We start from the raw sequence: 26,739 nt of genomic DNA, 5'->3' as shown, positions 1-26,739 counted from the left end.
CCACCCGCCAAATCTATCTTCTCCTAGTCCGCTTAACTGAAAAGTTGGTGGATTTTTGTAATTGTTTTTTTTTTTTTTTAGCAAAGTGGAACACACTCCTGTTTACTCATTTCATGTGGATACACACTGGGATGAAATAACAAAAAGTAGAATGACACTGTCCACTGCTTTTTCCCCTTAATATGTAAATTTGGAGATGAAACAATTTGAGTATGTTTTTCTTTTGTTTATTTTTGACACAAAAATAACCATTGGCTCTGGAACAGTACAATGCCATCGTGTGATCCCCTCAAGGCTATTAGCTAGGCTGTATGATTTTTCCCTCTTGTTTGAGAAAAAAAAACAAACAAAAAAAAACATTATAAGCTGCAGGAAGATCAAAGGAGAAACACTCTTAACCTTAGTGCATTAAAAATGAACACAACTTCAAATGCAGTGAGGATATAACATTAATAAGCAACAGATAAATGCTGAACAAACACCAAAAACTGAGCAAAGGCCTGCAGTGGAGTGAAAGAAAAACAGAAAGAGAAAAAACAGCAAACAGAAGAGCAGTTGAGAACTGCAGCAGCCGGCTTGAAACATTTGCTGTGCCTCAAATCGAACACTTCACCTGGTACACTTACATGTAGCACACTGTGTACTGTGTAGTATACTCACTGGCATCAGATGTGAATTTCAACAGGGTAGTGTTGTCTCAGATAAAAACACTGGTGTTGGGAAATTTTGCTGACTTCTTTTCTACATTAAAGTTGTGCTGATGGACGGTCATGTTGGTGGTCAATGATCACCAGAACTATTTATGATGGCTCCTTCCTTTGTGGATATCAACATGATATTTGACCTATTTTCCTCTTCATGTTATGAATGTAACTTGATTTTATTATTTTGCATAAAGTTCATATTAAATTTGAAGGGTTGGTGGTTGGTGTTTGCTTCTCCTCCAACACAAGTGAATGTGCGTGTGGAAGTATATGATTTGAGACACAGCAACTGTGTCGATCTCTGACATACATTTGCCCGAACAAAACAGAATGTCAACAAATGTATGGCTCAGTAGGAAAACATGAGAAAACAAGGTGCCTTTGTTAGGACACAGTTAATAGGATCGTGGTGTTGTTGATGCTGTCAGGAAAACACAAAACTCATTCACTTCTACGTGCACCTTCTGTCCATTCGTGGTTTCTCACTATATGTATGCATGCTTTTTGTGTGTTTGTGTATGTATATATATATATGTTTATGTACTGTATACATATATACCTCCATCTTGGCCTGAGAATAACTTGCCCAAACAGGTCACAAGGCAAGGCTTTCATCTGGAGAACATGTACAGAAACGATCTAATCCTACAAATCTCATTTCAGGTAGCTGCAATATTCTTAGATGCATCAACCCTAACAAAAAAAAAACAAAAAAACTTTAAATCATAAAAATGCAAGAAAACAGAAGAGAGAGAAAGAAAATCAGAAAATGTAGTTGTGCAAACCTACAGCCAAATGACATAATATTATTATCACCATTATAAAAGCAATTAAATTAGATTCAAAAGTCCAGATGCAACACTCTGTGTGAATGCATGCAATTGATCATCCCCCTCTGACAACTGGGGATGTGGTGAACACCTAGTGACCAGTGGCAGGAATAAGGTAGACTGAAAATAAAAAGGGCACGAGAAAAGAAAAATACCTATGGTATAGTGTTTCATACACTGATCAAGGTTCTACAATCAAAGACAAGCCGATTTTACAAAGCCTCTGATTGGAGGAGTCAGTTTGATAGCCCTGTGTGAAACCCCGACTTGGTGGATCATCTCTCTGGTAAATCCCTTCCTTAAAGGGGGTTTAGCTGGAAGGAACACCTGGATATACTGTACAGTTGGGGGGAGGGGCAGGGGGAGGGGTTACGTATACATATACATAAGATCTGGCCTCTGTCATTTAGAAAAAGAAACAACAATACACTAAAATGACATTCACACAATTGCAAACTGACTCAATCGCACCAACACTACCTCGCCAGTGTTAGAAAATCCATTGGTCTGAATCACTAGCATTAAGTCATGTTTCCATTACCCCCCACCCACAGAACCAGTCATCTGTATACATGAAACTTTGGGAAGAGGGCCAGAATGATTATGTGATGATTACGCAGAGGCAAGACCTGTAACAGTAGGTTTGTTCATAAGGTTATTTTTTCTTTTTTTTTTCCTCATACATTACCTTTTGAAATTTTTTATACATAAATTAGACTTGAATCAAAACTTGTACCACCCCCCACCCAGCGGATATGGCGTTTTCTTATCCAAAATCCCACATTCTGCGATTTTGTTTCCGTCCCCCGAAAGCATGCTGCGGCCAACCGGACTTCTCTGCCCTCTACAACACCAACTTGCCCACGATGACACCCACCACAAAGAAAAGCATGATGAGGGCCACTGTGCGGGCGCTCAACCCCTCCTCTTTCTTCATGCCAACTGAGGTGTGCTGAGATGACATCACGTTACTCTTCCTCATCCGCAGACCATCGTCCTCCTGAAACGGGGAGGGGGAGGAGGAGGAGGAGGAGAAGTGGAGAAGAAGTAATTGGGGAAAAGATGAAAGAAAGGAAGTGAGTGGGGGAGTGGAAGAGGGGTGGTTGTGGTGGAAGAAGGGGAAACAGACAATGGAGATGAAAGGAGACGACATGGGGAAAAGAGACGGTCAGTTTGTCAATCAGTCAACAAGATGAGGCAGTATTTATTTATTAGCTCAAAGAAACAGGATCTGCTTAAATCTTCATCTGACCCAATCCCCCCAGGGCTGCACGAGGCGCCAGGCTTTAACACACTTCATTTCCCAGCAGCGGGTGGGGGGGCTCTCTGTTAGTTTAATCTAAGCCGCAGGAGCAGCCAACAGTCGTTCTGCCTCTGGCAACAAGTCAAAGGGGTGGTGGTGGTGTTTGAGGGGCTGTCTGTGTCTGTGATGTGTGTGCATGTGACTCATTTCCAACCAAACCATAACAAAACCCAATTTTAAACCTTAATTTTGAACCTTACTTCATTGATCGTGTGATTGATGGCACACTCATTGATCCGCGGAGCGTCGAACCCCGAGGTCTGACACTGATTATAAATATGAGCAGTTTTGCTTAATGCAAACCTCAATCTTGACTTACTGCAGGAGGGTGGAGGCTGCTGCACAGCCATTTGGAAGAACAACTATGGGTGACTCAAATTTCCACTTAATTTGCTTATCTTGATTGTGAACATCAATCAGCACAAAAAAAATAATCAAGGAACACAAATAAGACTCTGGATGTTCGGTGATATCATCTGGAAATTTTGATGATTGAGACGAAGGGAGGTTTTTGTCTGTGTAAGTAACTCTGTCTCTGGTTCAAGCCCGAAGCTACAACTGACTGAACTAAACCATATGTTACAAGATTGAATGTAAAGCACATATAAGAGGGGAAATCAGAAAATAAATCGACAAATATTTTGATAATTGATTAATCGTTTTGGTAATTCATCCAGGGAAAAGGCCAAGACTCATTCCAACTTGTCTAATATGAAGATTTTTTTTCTAACACATTCTAACATTTTGTCAACTAAACAAACAACTCGTTGTTTATTTTACAATAATAAAAATAGTCTATAGTAAAAGCCCAAGTTGATTATCCATTATTAATCAGTTATTAATTAGTAACATTTTGGCACTTTTTACAATAGCATAAAACATGATGGCTTTAAGCTTTTCTTGGATGACTGATATCATATCTAAACATCCAAATGAAGTACGCAAAACAAAACGGTCACTGTTCTTAAGCCGTTGTCATTACAGGCTTTGTCTTCTTTAACATAACACTTTGAGTATAAAAGATACAGATAGAAAATGTGCTAGAAATGTGATGGGTTTTTTTTTTTGCTTTGCCCTTTTTTTTCCCTTTGGCATAAAAATGCTATGTAAAGCCTGTAGTAGTAGTAGCAGTACCTTTGGTGTGCAAACATTTTGAGCCGTAGCCACAAGTCTGAGCTTACTCTGTCAGCAGCTGTTGCAGTGATATAAGATCCTAAAATCTGTTGCACAGACAGAATGAGTTGACTTGGAGTTTCCAAACAATGAATAATGTGTCAAGGTTTGTGAAGACTGAGCCCAGACTAAATCACATCTGAAGCAGTGATACAAGGGCCACAGGGTCCAGTTGGATGGTCTCTTTTAAAAGCTTAGATATGTCAGAGTGCGTTTCTGGGAAAATATATTAGACATTTGCTCAAGTTTCTGGTGTTTTTTAAACCAAATGATCGCTTGGTAAATCAATAACAAAGACGTACTGACAGTATCTTATATCCAGAATCTACATATTGCTCATACACTCACACACCAGTGACCGTGAACTACCAACCAAGCCTGTGATCAGCAGAGAGCCTGCTCCTACGCCACAGCCACAACATGATTTTTGTGTTTTCATAGGATTTCATTTTAATGCTAATTAAGCTTGCACAGCAAACTCCAGAGATTTAACGACTGAGGAAACTGTATCTGATTCAGTTTGTTACCTGATTGATTGATCCATGACAATGTAGGTAGGTTTGTTTTATAGTGATTAAAAAGAGCAAGTTGGTTTTCTAATCAGTGAACAGCTGGATTTGTATAATCAGTGGTTCACTGCCTGTAGTAAACAAATTCCTGGGGGAAACCCTGAAAACGCTTTATTCTCTGACACAGGAAGACTAAAGTGGTGCGCATGTCCTCAGTGAATCACTGAATAAAGCAAAATGAATCAGCTTAGTGACTCCAGTCCTTGAGTCATCTCACTCACCCGGATCTGTTTGTTTTCTTCCCGTAGCCTCTGGGCCTCCATCTGCAGCCTCTTACACTCCTCCATGATCTTCTTCACCTCCCCGTCATCCAGGGTGGAGCTCAGTGACTTTGCAGGCAGCGCAGACGACTCTGACTTCAGCAAGCTGGACGACATCATCTTGCTGGACTCCATGTCATGCTGTGAGTGGGTTACAGGGGGCACCAGTTATAACGTAATATGTAGACTGTTGTTGCTGAGATGTTTCTATGGCAACTCTGAGCAATGGCTTGGCTGGCAGGTCGGTGTAGTTGACATTTGGGGCGGCTTCCAGACTTCCCATGTCCACTATGTATGGAAAACAGAAGGCCTCATCTGAAGCCTCCTAGCGCTACAGTCTACTGTGAAACCAGTGCTCTCTAAAGTGTGGGGAGATTTGAAAACAGTGTGCACTATTTACATTAAAGGATAATTACTGTTTTTTACCATCTGGACCTTATTTCTAGCATAAAATACGATCATTTACTCACCCAGATAACTTTGGTGTCATTACAAGTCGATCCAGTTGAGAGCCGTGTATATCCATATAATGCGAGTACACGGGGCAGCACAACGCAGCCTCTAAATAACACATTATCTGCCGTGAAACTCGTTCATTCACCAATATTTTGTTATGATACGCTAGTGCTATTCCCCTCTGAGTCCGGTGTTACCTAGTGGACCTGGATGATGTCATCTCATCTCATTTTTAGCGCAAGTAGCCGGAGCTTTAGTGAGTCCAGGCTGCAGAGAGGAAGCCTGTGGAAGCTGAACTTCATCCAGCTGCTCATTTTGTTCTGACAAGTCGGAAACACGCAGAAACGAACCGTAGTACAGTATTAGCAGTAGCAACAAGCCGCACCGCGGTCGGAGATGACATCATCCAGGTCAGAGGTCAGTAGGTCAACCTACCGACGCCGGATGTTGATAACCCCGGACTCAGAGGGGAATAGCACTAGGGTATCATAACAAAATATTGGTGAAATGAACAAGTTTCACGGCAGATAATGTGTTATTTAGAGGCTGCATTGCGCTGCCCCGTGTACTCGCATCATACGGACATACTCGGCTCTCGGCTGGATCTAATTTAGTTGGAACAACTTGAAATGGTAAATGATCGTATTTTATACTAGAAATAAGGTCCAGATTGTAAAAAACTGTAATTATCCTTTAAACAGCAAATAACAGTGATGATACATATCCCAGCAAGGGGAAAAAAGGAAATCCCAGCAGGGACAAAAAAGGGCATAGCAAAAGAAAATTAATAGTTTTATTAAATTGCAGTCTTGCTAATGTAGTTTACATGCTCAGATGACCATGTGGCATCTTACTGTATGTAGGGCAACAAGAAAAGCTTTGAGTTGCATACTGGAGAACATAAGGCAGCCTTTTGGCATCAGAGGGAAGACTACACTATAGTGCCCATCATTAAATGGAAGTAAAACCACAGTGAGCTACAGTACGTCATGTTTCTCAGCTACCGTACTGAGCTACTTGAAGCCTGTTGCATACACACAACAGACGATGTAGACCTATACAGTTGAAAGTAGATGACGATTTCTTTCTTTTGTATTTATAGCTGGGTTTTGTTGTGTTATTTTATTTCATTGTATGATCTGCATAATGTATTATGATCATGTTTAGTTACTGAGATGCACTGAGACCGGCTGGGGTTACATAATATTTATGATTTCTGTTTTTACTTTAGCCCAGCTATATTGTATTCATATTGCAACTTACATAGCTGCCACTGTTCTTGTCATGTGGCCTCTTTAGTTACCGTGTTGTTTGTCTTTACACTTACATAATCATGGTAGGGGACACTCTTCACTTTGTTCTTTTGGATATCATTCTTCCTATTTATGTTTAGCCCTAAAATTGTATTCGCGGCAACATTCCTCACAATGTCACTGTGACAGATTTATCTACTGTCAAATTGTTCTGACAGTGTTTATGGATTGATCTACTGTGTGTTTTCCTAATATATTTGTACTTTTATGTGCATCCATTTTGGGTTATGCTCCATTGTTTTGTTGGCTTTCCTGTGGGGAAATCCACCCAGTTTATGCTGTTCACTTTATGTGGTGTTGATAGTTGAGTGCTACATACATTTCTGTAAGATTTTATGCATTGCTTGGAAGATTTTAATGCGATGCTATTTGTTTTTAGTCTTCAGGCTCTGAAGAAGGCACATTTTGAGCCAAAATGTCAGCTTATGGAGGAAAGTCTGCGCTACATAACCACCAAATGTGCTACAGCCTCCATGCAAGGTTTTGTGCTTGTTCAGTGCCTCCTATCTCTATGTTTGTAAAAGAGTTCACTCAGGGGTGCCTTTAATAAGTGGATCAAGCTGGTTTCTATCAGCATTATCTCCGTGGAGCACAGTGCTGACTGGGAGCCATGTGTATGTATCGCACAGCTCATAATGAATTGAAAACAACTACTACAGGTCTTTTTCCCTCCTGGTGTTCATGAAGCCGATAGACTCGGCTCATAACATGGAGAGATAATGGCTCTACAGTTGTGTGGGATCTGAGAGGAATCACAGCAATAACAAAATGCATGTGGGACTGGACAAAGTGGCCGTCTGAAGGGTTATTGATGTCTGAGAGTGTGTGTGGGGCAAGAAGAGAAAGGTGGAGTTGGAGAAAAGAAGGACAGGATGGATACAGAGATGGAGAGATTACGAATGAGAAGGAGCAAAAAAGAGTGGGAGAGATGAAGACTGAGATAGGACGACTGAGAAGAGAATATGAGAGCAGGAGCAGAGTACTGGAAAACAATAAAACACTGTAGTCAATAAGTAATGCAGGGACAAATATTTAAGAAATCCTGGTCTGTACAGAAATAAAAATAAAAACAATTCTACCTGGTGAAAACCAACAGTGTGATAAATAAAGAAACAGAATGACACACAAAGAATAGAAAATTTGTTTGCCAATGAGATGCAGGCTCTTTGATAATTTCACCTCTAATGTGAGGTGAAAACAAAACCCAACATGGGGAGACAAAGAGAGGAGAGAGATGTGCTTACCGTTTTTTCATTTTCCACCGGCATCTCAAAAACACATCTCAGCTTGGAGTCCATCAGCTCGTCCGGCTTAGCCTCCTTCCACTGGATTCAGGTGATAAAGATAAAAGGGAAGATTACAGTGGTCGGTGAAAAAGCCAAAACCAACACATAGTAACAGCAATGTTTGTCAGTATATCTTTATTGTATGTTACATGCTTCGACAGGGTTTGTGTAGTGGTCCCTCATTTTTAATATCACATGAAACACAATTAGACAAAACCTGTATGGACAATAAGGCATTAAATGCACACATATTTGTGCTTCTCAGTTGTATATATAGTTGCCTGGAAGGCGTACAAAATTGTGATCCCCAGGTTGCCTGTTTGAATTAAACACCACATGGAAAAGTGGTAAGTTACGCTCTCTAGGAATTAGGCAATAAACATTCACCACAGCTACAAAATGCTGTTTTCAATTCTTCTAATTACTTCTCATGCAGGCTGTGGCTCTAAGTGTGTCCGTGCTCCTAGTCGACGTGCACCTCAAACATTTACATCAACCCTATCTGACTGCTATCAGGGAGATCTGCTCTCAATTCTGTCCATTGTTCCCCGGCTTCACACTGTGTGAAGCAACAATGGACATAAATTTACCACCAGGAGGACAACAGCAACTCTCTCTCTGTTGTTCTCCTCTTAAAACCCAACTTCAAAAATCTGCTTTCATGTCTGACCTCTGTTCCAATCCCAGGCTTACACAACACCCCACTGGGGTTCAGTACGCTGTCTCTTTTGTAATCATTGCTCAGGTTATCTGAGGGTAGCAGTCTACATTGTTCAGACTATTGTCGGTATGATGATGATGATGATGATGATGACGATTTACTGTATGTGTGTTGCTCAGTGACAGCAGAAATGACTCGAAGACCACACACGCTGTTATGACTACACTGTGTTCATTGTGTTTTAAATGGCTGTGTCGGTATCTCCCAGGTGGAGAGATAATACCACCTCTTTGTTACAGTTCAATTCAGTGGTTGTATTTCCTGTGCTGTATCTTACACACTGCCTATATGAGAAACTCCCCTGCACACACTGGGCTCTAATTTTGTGGCAAAGCCCGCACAGTGATAATTTTGTCCGGCACAACACCGTGTGCGGCGAATTTTGCAATTTGGTGGACCGAGGTACGTCGAGATGGGTGTGGTGGTGCAGTAGGGGGAGGAGTCGACAGATTCAGCTTGGCACAATGACAATTTCGTACCAAAAGGCTGCGCCGAAGCTCCAACCTGGTCTACTCTCGGGGCAAGGCGGAGTGCAGCGGGTCCAGTGGTAATTTGGCTGACCAGCGCACAGTGCGCACACGTCACCAAAACCTCACAGGCAGGTTTCCAGAATGTCAGGCACATTTCAATGCAATAAATAATCACCACCATAACAACCACTAGGAATATCTGAATTGGCACATAAATTTGTATCTGATGTCAGATTGTCACGCGTAATGGAAACTCGACCTGACTGAATTAACACAGCTGAATCTGTGATGCACACTAACGAAAAACTAAAAACAAACAAACTGTCATCTCTCTCAGCCAACCACAAACAGCCTTGGCATTAGATAGTGAGCATATATTCAGCATCTCTCATCTCAGAAAATTCAAAAGAAAAGAGAAAAAAAGAGACGCTCTGCGATGCCTCCTTTATGCTTCTGATTTCATGCCCGTGCACACTACCTGATCTTTGTTACATGGGGTTTAAATATAGCTCACTAAATGTGAGACTCTTTATTAGTAGAAAAGGGGTCGGAGTGTGTTTTTTTCACTGGGCAACGATTCTCAGTCTATCAGGGCAAAACCTGATTAACGATATTAGTAACCTCCTCCCAGACTAATTTTGATTCATCAGCCCGTGGAGGTCTGTTCACGTTACCATATAGTGGGCCAATGTGAGCTTGGACCTCCTGGACCAAAACATCACTTTCCACATGGAAAATGTTTGTTTGTCTGGCGTCGCTGTTTCCTTTGTCCATGTCAACATATAACACTGCAGTGTGCCTCGCCCGCAGCGCATTTAAAGGTGAGGAGAGGAGCTCATTTGATTGGTGAAGATCTGACTCGGCTGTGTTAAACCCACTCACGGCTTCTATCCTCCCTCTTTGCCACTTGCGCCGGTAGGAGGGATGGAGGCGGGACAAAGGAGTAGTTGCGCCGGTCTGCACCATGCACGAAATTTGCAAAATGCGCCTGGACACACCCCGATAGCACGGCGCACCTGCCTGCGCCTGGTCTACGAAATTAGAGCCCACTGACTGAGTTTTCTGCAGTGTTTACAAAATAAAACATTAAAAAAAAATGTTCAAATGAATAAAGGTTTTATTAAAAAACACCTTTTCATGATGAGTTGATGAATTCTTTACCTACTGTGGATCGAGCTCATAATAATAATGAATATAAACTTTATAGAATTGACTGTAAAGCCTCCTATCAGCGTATAACATCTTCTGACAGGCACAACCAAATACAAAAAAAAGGTTACAGCTAACGTTACTGTCTGTGACAGGCAAGAAAAAATATCTAACACATACGTAACTGTGATATGATTGTCTACAGATACAGCGGATGACGGTGAACAGTGATTTCACTTACCACTCCCTCCATGTCAGTCATGTCAGGAGGTGCTAGCATGGACTGGACCATGAACTTGTGTTTGCTCTTCTCATTGGGGTCGTAGTCAAAAGGCTGCAGCATAACTGGAAATACAAAAACATCAGTGTCAGCATAGGAAGGGAAATATATACCAAGATATACAGTATAGCAAACATGTCAGGATTTTCTTCTATGCTGTAATGAACAGAGTTGTTAACAACATGCTATAAAAATCACAGTAACTCTGTAGGCTCTGTAGGACTATTAAAATAACACTCTAGAGCAGAGGGTCTGGGGTTTCAACCCATTCAAGGACTCACAAGACTTTTCTCTATCTATGCTTATTTCTTAAAGGGACATTGTGTAGGAATTACTCCTAGCGTTGTGGTTGTATATCGCAAGCAACTCAATCTTATTTTTCATGCTGCATTCACGTGAAATTGGGCAAACGGCAGACGGACGACAGCCGCTGCACATAACGGCATAAACAAGCCTCTATGGAAACAAGTGGCAAAACAATACACATGACAATACGTTGTCATGGCGATGTGGTATTGTTTACCTGACCCACGTTTTACCGGCTTTCTCTCGACTTCTGTGACTAAAATGACATCTGGTTTGTTACCGACGGCCGTCTGCCCGACTGCAGGTGAATGCAGCATCAGTGTAACGCTCCATTCCTCCTCACTGCGTTACCGCGGTGACTTTTCACAGACGCCACCTCGACCTGAGCCGACAGCTCCGGTGTCTCCGCTGAGTTTCCGTGGTTTCCTACCGTCACGCTGCCACTGAACGTAAAAACATGGCCACACCACATGTCAGCCAGCACCGAGCTTACCCGCTCCATGTAGATATGAATGATATGAACGGCTCATTCAGAGCTGAAAGGAACACTTCAGTTTGTTGATGGGGGGGGATTACTGATTAATGAAAAACAGACTTTTGAACCAAATAATCGATTTCTGTGAATAGATAACAGGAGAAGTTACACAATGTCCCTTTAAAAATGTTTCTGGAGATAATCCTTATTTATTTGTCTTTAGTTAACAGCTAAGTGACAATGGTTGGTTACACACCTGGTATTATCATTTTTCTTTGCAACATCTCCCCTTATTTCCTCCCATTTTAAATCTCATCACCAGCAGCTCAGTAAAACGTGATCTTACTGTTCAAAGTGTCTCATTAGTTTGATCGAAACTGCAGCCACAGACACAGAAACAAAACAACATTTGTGTCTGAAGCTCAGGACAGAAATCTTCTGTCCCGAGCACAAACCCTTATGGAGCAGCAGCTATTAGGCTGTTACTTCTTTGTCAGCAACTTTCTGTTTCTTTCCCTTTCTCCACTCTTGTATGATCCTCAGATGAAAGAGGCATTAGTAAGTATCGAATACCCCTGTACTTTTCAAAACAGTAAACTAGAACCTCCACGTCTTCAAGAATCTGGGCTTGTCCCTGCTGCTGGCGGAGATGATTTATTCCTATGTTCGTGTTACCATGACGGCGAAACACTGACAGATCTACAAATTCCCAAGGGGGTAATCTTGCTAACAGCTTCCAACCCTGCCTTTTTCTTTCTTAACATTACATATCACTCTAACAAAAAGCAGGTGCGGAGTTGGAATACTACTTTAACCCATCACCACATCAGTCGCTTCAGCCCATGGCGTGTTATTTGATGTCATTCCAATGACTGAGAAGGTATTTTAGCACTGCAACGATGATTTACAATCACTTTTTTACGTCAGTGTTCAAGTTAAGTGGGGTGGAAGTGCAGAGCAGATGAAAATGTCTGTTGATGGCTGATCTTTGCGTCCACTTTTAAATGGCCGTGTAATTGAAAGGCATATTTTGACATCAGTACCAACTATGTCTGCAATGCTGGCATAATTCTTTGGCTTTGACTGGAAACAAATGACACCCTAATTTCAAAGCCGGTGTAGCTATCAGGATGGTTTTCATATGGCACATGCCAATTCTCCCCAGAGTGGAAAACCTCAGAGATGTAGTGCACCATTACAGCAATCAGGGCAGTTCAATATCGCAAACCAGAAACAGACGGTGCGAACAGATTGAGAACGTCCTGTTTCAGTCAGACCCAATTTGCACGGCCATCCACCTTAAGGTCCAAGGGGACAATAATAGAGAATCGAGGCAGGAAAGCATCACATAAAAAGGTCCCGAGCCAAAACCTGAGATGGAAAAAACATTTCGACAGCAGAGGTAAAAAATGACATAAATCATCTTTGATTTACAGCCTTTGAACTCACCTTTACAAGAAGACACCTTTTTGTTTCATGGTGTGATTTTTTATTCTTACTTAACACGGGGCAATCATTAATAACACTCACAAAGGCTAATTGTAGTTAACATGACGGTCAAGCAGGATGGTAATCGCCTGCCTGTTTGTTGATGATGAATGGAACGAGGGGTGAGGGAGGGGGAGGTAGGAAAACCTTCCTTTCCTGTCACTAATTAACTATGTCACATGGGAATAAGACACTCACAACAGAATTACCACTAACTATTTACTCAGAGCTTAGAGAGGTTAGGGTTAAGGCTGCACAGGATTCTTTACAGTACGGTTTACATGATCGAGTAATCTGGATTTGAAAAAAGGAAATGATGGTGTGTTCTTGATTAACTCTTTGGTCTATAAAAAGGACATTTTTAATCATTTAATTTTACAAACTTTGATTTATCATTTGCTTTATTTGTCAAATAGGAAGAAAGTGAAAAATGGATGTTCAGCTGTGGTTTTAATAGTCTAGTGATTTGTTAAGATGTCATCACTATGGGAAAAATAACCACAGCTTGACTATTATGTCAATTCGCTTCAATTAAAGTTTAAAAAGAGAGACTTGACTGTCTCTCTGGACCAGTAAAGATGATTCTCAGCAGCATCTAACAGACAACAAAAGCTGTGTTAATTCACCACTTGTCTGCCTTTACTTTACTATAACATTACGACCCAATGTGATATAAAACGAGATATGACGCGGCACATGATACCATGTGGCTCAGTATTGGTGACCTTTTCACACCGTTCAGAGAAGCCTTACGTGTAAGCGTGTGTTCCCTGTCCACTTTGTGCGGCGTTACTCAACTCAAAAGCATGGTCAAAGATCAGCAAACCTATTGAGACGATATAGCGTGGGAGCGGGGAAGAGAGCGGAGTCGAGCATAGCTGTTGAGATACAGGCCTGGAGGGAAAACTTGCCGACATGTAAGAGCAAACACTCATAAAATGTATTCATATTCAGGCTTCTCGGGGCAGCAAGGTCTCACACTCCTGAGTCCATCTGATTCAATATCATTCAAAAAGAATACGGTGCAGACTTTATGCCATCAGGCTTATCTCAGGGTGGGAAATAACTCACCTCTCACCGGCGCTTCAGTCCGCTACACTTTTGAAAGAATCTGCTGCTCAGATGTCTGTGTAGCATTAAGTAGTTGTAGTTGGAGGGTAAAAGAGCCAATAAAACTTGTGACTAGAATTAGAATAGTTTTTGCTTTACTGTGGTAAACCACACTTGCAGCAACAATGCCACCAACCATTTTTATTACCTTTAATTGATTATTTCCATTTTCAGAGGGCTCTTGTGTTTGATTAAAAGTTTTTTTTTGTCTGGTGTTTGTACCAGGAATCCAGGCTTTTGGTCCATCTAGCTCTAGCTGCTCTCCCCATGACTTGCTACACTAACATTAGCTTGTAGACCGACTAAAACGAGACTCATTTATGGGTGCATGGAGACATAACAAAGACTGAGAGAGCTGCATCTAGATGACAGACAAAAAGGAAACTCCCTGCGTCAAAACTGTGCAAATTATGTTCTTCCTCCTGTGTTATCTTCAACTCTGCCTGTGGCATCTGTTTTCTTAACTGACTTGCAGTCCATTGGTATTTTGCCTTATGAGGGTCTGAGGCCTAAACATACAGTAGATAACATACCAATAATCAACAGTGCACAGTGTGTGTAGAGCTGCAGGTGGGCGCATTTGAAGCAATTTCCAATTAAGTGTTTTGAACTTTAAACAAACAGCCTGGTTTTCTTTGTTTTTTTTTTAGGTGTATCTGATGCCAGTCCATCTTAGCTGCACTGTAGTTCACTGTTCAGTTGGTTTGGTTTCAGAGACACTGTGGCATGAAGTAATTTCACTTTAGTGCTAATAGCAGTATGTCAGGAAGGTCTGATCATTTCTGTGATAAAACAGATTACTCAGATGTTTCTGGCCATGATAATTGTAGAATGAAAATGTGACAGCAGCACATAACCGCTTGTGAATATTCGATCAGACCATTTGTGTGGCATATGCACATGAATATGCACAAGCTTAAAAAGCTTATTCTGGTAACTGCAACAAAACGAATTGTTATTTTTTAATGCAGTATGATCTTTTGCTTTCTGACTCCCTTGGAATGATAATACCTCCCAAACATGTCAGACAAAAGTCTGACATGTTCCCAGAAGAAGCTCAATATTTGTGGACACAAGGATTTTTGAAACATTCACGCCACATATTTTTCCACTGGATGCTGCTACATAACACCAATCAAGCTCAGCAACATTCCTGTGGTCGTGGCTACGTTCAACATATACAGTTACAGCAGGCCTGAGCTTCAAAAGCACAGTGTCTATCCTCAGCTAAGCCAGCAGATGACACATCTTGGGTTTGTAGGTATCCAGTGGCAGACAGTTCTCTCCCACCTTGAAGAGAGAGTACACGTCTATGTAGATTTTACGCTGCTTTCTTCAAAAAAGGTCAAAAATGGAACAAAGTTTCAGATCCTGTGCTCACAAAAACTCAGAATAATAATTTTGCCTAGAAATCTTAATATGAAAAACATTGTGTGTATCCTTCAGACCTCAGAGTTTCCCCTCAGCACAGCCGATACTGCAGTTAAAACCCTGCATTATCCATGTTTATCTGCTTACAGTCTCCTTCTTCACTGCTTTTGATGGTGCATGACTGTATTTTGAATGCAATGAGCAATAATGTAATATTATCGCAGGTCAAGTCAATCAATATTGATTTCTATATCACATTATTAACACAGCGACCATCCAACTCGTATGTTACGATCCAAAGACAGCCTACCAGTCATTTTGGTGGATCAGACCTCAGGTTGAAAGTGCTCAGACGAATATGGCCACACTCCATTTGGCTGTGTGAGTGCGCTGCTTGTTTCGTAGCAACAAGACCAGGGAAACTGTTAAATGGACTGCAAACAAGGCATTTTATCTCTACCAGCTGCTAATCAAACAGCAGCAGGTAGTGGAGATGCTGTGATGAACATGTTTTCATTTCAATTTTCATTTTAAGGTTTTAAGACAATATAGCGTCTTCTTGACCATTTGGATTCAGCCACAGCAAGTCATGTGAAAAATATGTTTATTAATGTGTTTGCACTTTTTACTGCTTTTGTTACTCATAGTGCTTTGTTTATGTAGCAGACACAGCCATTGATTCCAGATGCTTTCATTTGCATATTAAACAATGGGACAGGGTTTGAAACAAACCATTGATAAAGGTGCAGCAAAATCCACACACTCCACAGAAGAGGTATAATGAGCCAGAATACGTCAAATTGATGGTACCATGTTGATTTTAAAAAGCAAACATGCTGGTAATAAAAGAACCCACAACAACCCCTTGTTATCCTGTTAAGTGCACTGCTTTGATAATACGACACAGGCTCGAGTTTTCCCTAGAGACAGATTAGACAGACTACAGACCACATGTGACTTCTGTCTCAGAAAAGCAGTCTTCTTTTGGGACTCAAACCTGTGACCTTTCTCAGATTAATAAGGGTGAAAAATGGCGGCGACTGACGGAGTGGAGCGTGCTGATTTGTCGCCCACTGCTGACAGCAGGGCCCCAGTGACACAGTTTGCAGTTGTTGACACCAGATAGGAGAGGTTGTAAATTGAGTCTGTGGCTGTAAATGGCAGAGGAGGCACAGGGTGGAAACATTAGACTGTACCTGTCTCCCTCCAAGTGTATGACTGAGAATAAGGCCTGCCAGGAGCGACCTGGGGCACGACCACAAGGGAATACTTCATTTAGGGAAGGAAAGAGCGAGGGTGTTTGTGTAAAAGAACATAGTCATTTAGGATACGAGAGATAGTAGTTTGCCTTAATTCTTTACACAGAGCCATTTTCACTATCTACCCCTTTTGTTTTTATTTTTATCTAAATTTAATCCGCAGTCAGATGTGCAAAGATATTCAGTCTCATGAGTCTCTGATCTAGTGACTCGGGCTGCAGCTACTGCTTTTCATTATCAGTCTCAAAGTCTTGAATATCTTGGCACAGTTAATGAGAAATAATACTTTGAAAACGGCATAATTTGTCTGACCTACAGTCAAAAAAGCCAAATGAATACAAAAAAGGGGGAAGAGCTGTAATCATTTCAGCAACAGCAGCCAGCTACATGTTTAGGTTACCTAGAGGTAGTTCAGTAAGTATGTTGCCCTGATGTATTACCTGATACGTTGATTGAAGTGCCTGCATCGATGATTCCACTGTTTGGCCGCACACAGTACCGGCGCGGTGCTGTTGTCTTGACCTTGAAACACACATTCCTGTCTGTTGGGTTGGAGAGCTTGAGATTTGTGGTGACCACGTCTGAGAACGGACCTGTGAAGAAGGGAGACAAAGTGAACACTTCAGAAGTCTGGAAAACATTTTTATGTTTTGTTTGACAAATGTATATTGTACAGGCAGAAACAACAAAGGATCATCGAAGACTGAAACAGAAGAAAGGCACACAAAAAATGGCAACAAATGACATTTATCTGCTGGACAGAGATCCATTTTTATGTTGGTAACTTCGTACTAGCCAGAGATCCTCCCACTAAGATGATACAAAGATCTCACACAAATCGTTTGAAGGCCAAATAGTGGAAGAAAATGACACGTGCACATGATGGAGAATAAATGCAAACTCAAACAAGCAAGTGATGTGTGTGTAACCTCCACGTTAAGTAAATGACATACTAACGAGAGCAAATGAGTTTCCCTGAGTGAACTAATCAAAATACATCAAAATGCAAACCCTGCATACACCACTGCAGCAGAAGCACCGAGAGAAAAAAAAAACCTGACACCAGTTAAAAGAAAAAAATAAACAACACGCCTCAGGGAGACACAGCTCTTAGATTTTATTTGAAACGTCATGTCTTCCTACTGGCATAACAAAGACAAATGTGGAGTGGGAGCTTCATTTTATTGAGTTGAGCTAATATGTGTCGGCCTGCCTTTCACAATCACTGCTACCATCAGTTAATGTATTGATCATTCTCTCAGCTCATTTATTTGACGTGGATATTCCTTTAAAAGAAGAAGAAATGCCAAAGTATCAACTCTCCCATTATCTGTTTGTCAATCAACACTACTGTCCAGCTGTTCATAAATGGTGGCACTCATTCTGAAACACTTTCTGTCACAATGAAAAACCAAATTGAGAAAAGATTTACTTCATTTTTAAACACAGATTTTTAACAAAAACACACAATTATAATACATGTAAAAACAGAATCAGAGCGTTTTAGCTTTTTACACAATGGGAATGTTTAGATAAATTTGCTGACTGAAATACCAGTGGGCAAAGACTATTAAAAAAATATGTGACATGTATGATACCACATTTAAAACAAAGTCAATCAAAGCTTGACTGGATGTGACTTTAATTATAACAAATTCTGTCTGCTGCCCAGTGTTTGGATCTTCTTCCACATATTTTCTTTATTTGATCTGACGTTTGAATAAACACGGTTTCACTGCCAAGTCAACTACTGCAGGTTTTTCATACATTTGACTTGAAGCTGTCCTCAAGATAAATATTTCCAGTCTGTTTCTCACATTAAAGTCCCAAATATTATGTCTTAGGAGCACAGCGTAGTGAGAACTGTAAATATATAAATCTATAAAGGATGCAACCCAACCCTAAACCCTCTTTTAATGTTACTCTCTGGATTGATGTAGACTACTGATGTCTCATCTGTCCTCTTGATAAATAGAAACAGTTCTTCTAGTATCAACTTACAAAGAATGAACTTTAAACCTTAGAAGAATAAACTGTGTGCACAAATCTATAAATCACAGACTTCAACTACTGCACTACCTTAAGCAGTGTAGCTGGTGCAGTTTGGATTTAGCTAATTACAGCTATCATTGTTGATGCAGGACACATCTCACTGACGCTCTCACAAGGCCAGATGCATTAAGCTGCTGCTCAGATTTGTCAATGATGCAGGAAAAACTTTTACAACAAGAAACACAGTGCCAAATTCTGTCCATCCACCAATCAAGACTGCATTTTAAGTCTATTTTTCTAACGGCTAGGTTAAGACAATAGCTTTAAGTACATTTCCAAGACAGTCATTTCAACATTGTCTTTAAGCCTGTGACACATTGACATATTTTCTGGTCTTCACATCTTTAAAAAGCAATAAACCTTGGTAGACAGGAGCTCTGTCCAATTAGTATCTCATAATTTCTATTGGTTTCGAAAATTATATGGTGGTCAAGGCAATGCTCAATTTTGAGTAATGTCTGAGGTTGAGGGAGTAAAGAGAAATGAGGACATGAAGGAGGAGAAAGTGGGGGAGGCATGGGAATAACCAGCAAGTTCACATACAGTAGCTGTGTCAAATCACCCATTTAGCCTTGCTATTCATAACGATGCTAAAGTGGATGATCTCTTAGAATATCAAACACACACACTCCAGCCAGGTAGAGCTAATGTAGTCCAGTGCTCATTGTTCAGGTTACAGTCTGTGGTGCTGTTTTAGTGTATAATAGATTGGACATTATAAAAGGAACAATATTAGTATCATGCAACATAATATGCAACAACGATATTACTACAATATTATAACCTTCATGGTGGTAGGACTTCTTGCAGGATATCAGACTACCATCATTTTAATTAGGTGTAACTAATTGCCAACTGTGAGCACTTGTTGGTAATGTGCTGTCTGGGGTCCCCTCTCAATGTAAAATGATATTTGATGGTTAACCTCCAAATGATTGATCACTACATAAAGAAGAGGAACATCGGCGCAGAGAGTATGCCTGTGATCAGACAGCAAAATAGACTTAGCTGGAAATACCCCAGAATCCCACAAGAATGTGAAATTGTAAAATCTTGAAAGTCCAAAAACCCCTGAATTCCCATCAACTTCAGCTATACTGTTTGATTATTACTCATATTATCATCACAAAACAAATCATATTTTAGGGTTCACCACATCCTTCAAGGGAGGGAGACATCTGACCAACAGAGACAGACTCTAATCTGGCTTTCCAGATGTTTTTTTTTTACCCTGTCTTTTTCATAATTTGTATTCGTAAAATCAAGTTCTGCTTTCTGTGAACATTATATAATTTGTACAATGGCTAACACAGCCACAGCAACATGAGAAAGAACAGCTATGAAAGACAGTAGTGATTGCTGATTGATTGCAGAAAAAACAGGAAATTACAGCTCATATAATGGAGATGATCCAATATGGCTACTCATATGAATAGCAAGCTTCTAGTCCAGTGGTTGAAAATGAACCCAATACTGTGAATTCAGATTTGCCCAATAATAAAATTTGGGGTATTTGAGCCATTTTTATACAGAAGGGTTGTGTTACTTAGGAATAATCAGCTCCAACTAAGCAGCAATAGGTGGGTGGTTTTTCACCCGAATGTTGACCTAATTCTAACCTAATTGTGAGAAACGTGATTCGAGAAAATGCTAATGAATGCATGTTTCCATCCACTCCTGTTGTGTGAATATTAGAAGCTGGTTCGTTGAGATAAACAGCTGGTGGATCACTTTATTCTGTTGGTTGCCATTAAATCCTTTACAGAAGAGGGAATATGGCATTTGTTTGTTTCATGTTTAATTTAAGGGACATTAACAGTCTCATCACTCAAACTATATCTGATGTTTCTGCAGTATAGTCTCATCAGGGGAGGAGGAGCCTATAAACTCACTTTGACTTTTGTGGTATTACAATGTTTTTTTTTAAATCAGTTCTAGCATTTGGAAATTGAAAATTAGGGGATAAACATGTGGATAGAAACCCACCCATTGATGTATCTTTCTATGAGCTGACTTAAAACAATCTGTGCAGGTGATTTCAGTCTCATCTACATATGCCTGCCATCAATGAGCAATGCACCGGACCTATTTGAATTAATGAAAAAAAAGAAAGAAAAAAAAAAGATATTAGATGTAGGCAGTAATTCAGAGGTCCAGTGGCACCAGCTTAGTTATTGCATTCACATGTAATACCCACCACATGAGAAAGCAGCACCTCACACTCTGATTCATTCAAAAATGATGAATAATGAATGATGAAGTGACTGAATTTCCACTTTGATGTAAGGTTTTGATTTCACTTAACTGGTAATGACATTAACAGAAAAGTAAAATGTGTTGGATGAGAGCTCTAGTAGGAGCACGGGAAGAAAACCAAAACATGCGATCCTGATCTGGCTAGTGCACCGACCCTGGAATAAACCCAGACTCTAATGAGTCTTCTCTGACATTATCGATACATTACACATGTTAGTTTAATTCCCACAAATCCCATTCTGCATATTACTTTAGTGCTCCCTCACAAAACCAGTGTTACATCATTCATGTATCCCTGTTAGTACTGGCAACAGCTTCTTTATTGACGGGACACTCCAGAGACGACATAGTGAAATGTCTCCAGGTAGCTAACTGGCAAGTGTTAGTCACTCAACCCTGTGTTTTTGCGGTTAAAGCAAAGCTACAATTCATAGTCAAGTGAGGAGCAGTGACGAATAAATGTGCGACTTCCCAAACTTGGAGGAATCAGTGCCAGTACCGCTGCAGTCAGACTTACGGAAACCTAGTTTATTTTCAGAGCTTTACAGTATTGTTAAAAGTCATATAAAATAAATATTTGTCTTTCATAAATGTTGCATAAATGTCTATAAAGAAGTTTCCAAGTTATATGCAGCCAGTGTTTTTTGTTAGTTTGCTGATGGGTAGTTAATGCACATCATACAAATCATGAATGGGCTGATTTGGTTTTAAACATTATTGGTCTGGTGATGTTTTTTAAACTGTTTAAAAAGCACAACTGTTGAGTATGAACCCAACATTTGATGACAATCGTCCGTTTAACAAACCCTATCACTTGAAAAGGCCAACTTTTTAATTCAAGAATAGTTTTCAAGTGACTCAAATAACACCAATAGTACAGCAGTTACTATAGTGAGGATGAAGTCTGCAGTTGAGAGAAGCACACTTGTGCTTCTTGAAAACATGGCGCTATTTCGGAATTAGCACATACACCAGATTGAAGATAAAGTTTCAGCTCAGCAAACATCCAGAGCAACTGACACTTCCCTCACCCGTTGAGCTAAAACAGAGAGGAAATTCAGGCTCTCACAAGCTTGGCCTGACATCTGAAGACTTTTAATCAAAGGGACTCACGCCACCGACTACTGTACACCTGATCTGCTACTCCCAGAAAGTTTCTTCGGACACAGGCCAATTCACGAAAAAACCACAAGTGGCAGTGAAAATCTATTACAAAGAGCTGATATTTGAAACTGTCGTCTTTTAAGCCTGGATTTTATAAATAGCACGTTAAATTGGGGAGTTGGGAGATTTCTGTCTAACATTTGAGTGTTTGGTCCACAGTTGGTCTCTGAGCAAAGGCCTAACAAGTCACTACACAGACACACTCCCTATTTCACACTGCGTGCCTACATATTACTTGGGGGCTTAAGTATAGGCATGTGATTTGTGGTATTGTCTAGTTCTAGTATATAGGGCAAGACACATAGGCTTCCTTCTGTCTGTCTGTCTAATAGAACACATCTCATTTGACACTTTATTTTACAGGCTCCATGTTGGCCAGCTAATCCTCCTCCTCATCATTTCCACATCAATATTCATCTAATATCGGTTTAAATGATGTTTCCATCAAGCTCATACAACAACATGATACCAAACATGCAGTTTACAGTTTCACCACATGTCATTGCACAAGATATATTAAACTACAGGTAACCATGGCAACAGTGCTTCTGCTTCATGGTGAGTTAGCTGTTTTTTATTTGTTTTTTTACAGTCAACAAATCCCTTGAAAAGACCAAACATGGGCTAACTTGTCGCAGATTACACAACTCACAGTAAACTCAGACACTGCGACCCTTTGTCTGACACAGTTGAAGTTATTCAGAAAAGAAATTCAATTTGAGCCCAATGGGTCTTAAAATTAGTGTAATCACTCATCTATTAGATGATGTAGGCCAAAATTTGTGCAAAATTCTATTTTTGAGTAAATCCGGGATGAAAGTGGGGTAGTTTTTTTTCACATTGGATAATGCAGGCGCATGGATTATGTGTCACGTTGCTCACGATTCATCAGCCAATGATATTGGATCCGTCATCCGTCAATCAAACGTCTGAGACGTGGGTGCGATGGAGGAGACTCGTCCAGCACCACCGACACAAACTCTCCTCCGTCCCTACTCTATTCTCCTCCTCCAGATCCCTGCAGTCCATCACTTAGCCTTGCTAGCTAAGTTAGCAAGCTATAACATAGCAAGTCTACTAGCTAACGTTAGCTAAACGCATACACACACCGAGCTCGGTCCCGCCCCAAACATTAAATCTCCCGCCCGCTCGATAACGACCAATCAAATTTGTTTTCCTTACTCGGGTAAACTCGTGGAAACTCGTAGAAGGAGGCGCGACAAACAGGACAAACGGCCGTTTCTGACCACCTTCAAGATACTTAAAGCAGAAGTAAGCAAAATATTTGTGTTAATATAAGTCTTAAATAGTTATATCTTCCGACAGCAATCACTTACATAGAGTGTTTGGTCTGAAACAAGGGTCTGTCAGTCACTCTGCTCTGCTCTGAGCCGAGGAGAAAACTTTTCTTGTATCCTACAGGCTTTCTCCAATGAGGAGAGAGAACGGCATACTGTAAAGGGGCGGTCCTCTCTGTGTGTGCAGCCAAGGGATGCGTGTGAATGTGGTGACGTAGGGACGAGGGCGGGGACTGCTAACTCCATCGGCTGACAGAAAGTTAGCCAAAACGACCGGATCGCTTACTTCTGCTTTAATGTCATCAATACACAGCCTTTACAAGGCCTAACTTAATGTGCTAAATACTATTATAAAGTGCAACTGATAACAATTATATTAGTTAATGTGTCAACTATTTCCTCATTTAGTCTTAAAGTCGTTTGGTAAAGGAGGTTGAAGAGATTTAAAAAAAGACTGTTGTTGTGTCTCAATCCCAAAGGTAATGAGTGGAAATTGTTCATTATCTCTAGAGGGAAATCTACCGGTTGGCTCAAAATGCAGCGTTAAACGTTAGCTCCAATGACCTGGTCACAGCTCTGGGTTTTATGAGGGCTGGGGATAGTCATATGCTGAAACTGCAGTAATAAACGCCCGTTTTAAGGTAAGGCAGCTCACACTGTTACTGTGCGTCTAAGGTTGTGTAATGAATATTACTCAGGCTCTATGTTGTGTGTCTATGACACACGTTTAGAGTTTCAATCTGGGAATTGTGACACCTGATAGAAGATCAGAGTGATGACTTTGGATGAAAAATGCATCACGTTGTTATGCTTAGAATTTTCCAGAAAATTACAAAGCCATTAAAAAGTCATTAAATCCTGGAGTTTTTTTTTTTTGCATTAATCTGGTATATAAAGAACAAGATTTGCATACTCAGTAATGTGACAGAAATAATGATCACACTACTGTTCTTATCTTGTACAGCAAGCACATAGCATGATAACCTTAGTTCTTCTTTTTTAATGCCAATACTATGCAGATAAGTTTAACTCATGCTGCCAGTTGATACTGTTGGGCACACAGAGATTATTTCGCTCTACCTGTGGAGCAAACTTGTGTAGCATCATCACTGCTACTGACTGCTATTTCTCACTAAACTATCATGTTAGCTGCCAGAGCTGACAGATGTCTTTTGTGTGGTTAAAAAAAAAGTATGCAATACCAGTTAGTGTGTCACTTGGACATTCACCTCGAAATAATAATTGAATGGGTAACCATAAGGCTGCTTTGTTTCTAAAAGCAGAAACATCTATGCTGTCATGACAAAGTGGAAATGTGTATTCAACCCCAACTCAAGTTTAAGCTGATCACTGAAGCTCAGAAAGCTTACTGACTTTTGTGACAAACAGAACCGTTGCTTTCTGGTGATGATGGATTTGCTGGAGGCATACTTTAAGCTTCACAACTCAAATATCAGGGATGGGCAGATACATGCCCAAAGCAAGCAAATTAAAACTTAATAAGATGCCTTTTGGCCACACTATCTGTCAGAGAGAATTCTGTGGTATCTGGTATTCCTTGCAAACATCAGTGACTGAATTATCTTTTGGGAGACAGCTGATATCCTCATTACATTCATTTGATGGACACTTTTTGTCGAAAATGATTTGAAACCCATTTTCAAACCATATGTGAGCAACAGCTAGATCAAAAACTGGAAGTATAACACAACTAGTGTGTTCTTGGTGCAGTGAAAATTTTGTGCCTTTTTTTTCATTTTCTTCAGATAATTAATTTATTTACAGATTGGATGGTCAATGTGAAATTAATTGGAAAATATTTTGATAATAATACTTGTAGTTACTATTTGCAATATTCTGTTTTTAAGTTCTCAAATATGAAGATGTGATGGTTTCTTTGTAACATGATATTAGTGAACTGAATAGTAGATTTTGGCCCTTTGGCCAAACAAATCAAGGCATATAAAGATGCCAGCTCAGTCTCATGATTAAATATGACAGGTGGTTTTTGACATTTTATCAACAAAACAACAAATAATGTTAAATGATGCAAATTAGCAATCATTCATCTCAGCTTCATCCCCACACCTTTCTCCTGATAAGAATACAAGTTAGAGTTTTCTTTGATGCTGTCCACCAAATACTGTAATCAATTTATTTGGATGAAACTATGTATCTCCTTATTCCTAAGTGCAAGAGACATTATTTCATCAAACTGTGCCAGAATTAACAGTTACAGATAACAGTGACATATGTGTTTATGTAACATTATTTGGGCCTAAAGCAACGTGACATCTTGCAGCCAAATACCCAACTTCACTGAAATATCTCTTAGCGACTTTAGAGCCCAAACGATGAGCTTGTTGATGACCTGTATGTATTATAACGTATTAAGCAGCAAAGGTTGCAGAGTTGTCAGCTGTCGAGTTATTAAATGACAGCTGGCTGTCCAACAGAGGAGAGAGCTAATATCAGCTAGCCAAACCGGCTCAGGATGTTGGACCTTATTGGGAACGAGAGGTGATGAAATTAGAGGGCAATTGTACTGGGACATGTTTATTACTGTTAGTGTTCCCCAGTGGGCACGGTGTTTCTTGCCTTGCACTTGGAGGCTGATGAAGAAGCAGCAGAATGAGTGCATGACAGGGCCCGGCTAGCCTAGCCACCGGAGGCTAATCCAGCTAGCAGCCAGCTAGCTGTCAGTTGACCTGCCGTCCTCTCACAGCAGCCTCACTCTGCTCATACCAGGGCAATATTAGCAAAATGTATACGGCAGCTTCTCCCCGGTTTGGTTACCGTAATATTGGCCTGCCCCCCTCCCCCCCTTCCGCCCCTGCGCCGAGCCCTGCTGGCAGAGGCGGCGCCCCCCCCTCTCCGGTCCACAGCCGGGCCCTCCCCTCTCTTACCTCTGAATTTCAGTTCGTGCTGAGGCTCCAAGAGCAGAACCTGTTCCGGCCTGGCCATGTCCCAACAGCTGGAGCGGGGTTAACGCACTGCAACCAGTTCCCTGTCGGTTACCCCCGTGTTAGGATGATGTTGGGTGCTGCAACGTCCACGGAGTTATTTTATCAATGAATTAGCGGTGGAGTATCCTGATCCTGTTCCCCCCCGCTCGCTGGTGCTACTCGAGCTGCTAACGGCTGTTGTGATGCAGCAGGAAGGGAGTGAGAGACAGCCCGCTGACGTCACTGCCTCTGCAGAGAGAGGGAGGAGGGGGTGAGGCAGGGTGATGATGGGTGATGATGGGTGATGCCAGGGTGCACCCGGGGCGAGCTGGGGCCACCGCCTCGGTTTTTAGGAAACCTCAGTGTGTGATTTTGCGAAGTGAAAAGGAAATGGCTGAACATTAGGGATGTCATTTCAGTCATGTAGCATAATAAAATGATAATAATAATGATGATAATGATGATAATCATTTAAAGTGAGACTTAAATTGTTGAGTAGGC

General features: G+C 40.8%; 1 protein-coding gene across 1 annotated transcript; it reads right to left on the bottom strand.

Moving 5' to 3' along the window:
* Positions 1-52: 52 nt before the first annotated feature.
* On the bottom strand, positions 53-26,440 carry LOC146988079 (vesicle-associated membrane protein-associated protein B/C-like). Its single transcript, XM_085777724.1, has 6 exons — positions 26,200-26,440; positions 16,964-17,116; positions 10,476-10,579; positions 7,853-7,933; positions 4,801-4,980; positions 53-2,534 (listed from the first exon to the last, which is right to left on the bottom strand). Exons 1-6 carry the CDS (start codon positions 26,255-26,257, stop codon positions 2,379-2,381), a joined length of 732 nt encoding a protein of 243 aa, XP_085633850.1. The 5' UTR covers positions 26,258-26,440; the 3' UTR covers positions 53-2,378.
* Positions 26,441-26,739: the final 299 nt, after the last annotated feature.

The sequence above is a fragment of the Trachurus japonicus genome, chromosome 5 (genome assembly GCF_045865225.1).
Source record: "Trachurus japonicus isolate A0001 chromosome 5, Traja_1.0".
Taxonomy (NCBI): domain Eukaryota; kingdom Metazoa; phylum Chordata; class Actinopteri; order Carangiformes; family Carangidae; genus Trachurus; species Trachurus japonicus.
Note: the sequence above shows the minus strand (reverse complement) of the source record. Positions and strands in the feature narration are given on the sequence as shown.

What these genes read in the sequence shown, in the direction of transcription:
- LOC146988079 (XM_085777724.1), bottom strand. Translation starts at nt 26,257, where the DNA reads ATGGCCAGGCCGGAACAGGTTCTGCTCTTGGAGCCTCAGCACGAACTG. An exon ending in CACTTCAATCAACGTATCAG is followed by an intron (nt 10,580 to 16,963) that starts GTAATACATCAG and finishes TTGTATTTCCAG; the next exon opens with TTATGCTGCAGCCTTTTGAC. An exon ending in CGGTGGAAAATGAAAAAACG is followed by an intron (nt 4,981 to 7,852) that starts GTAAGCACATCT and finishes ACCCACTCACAG; the next exon opens with CATGACATGGAGTCCAGCAA.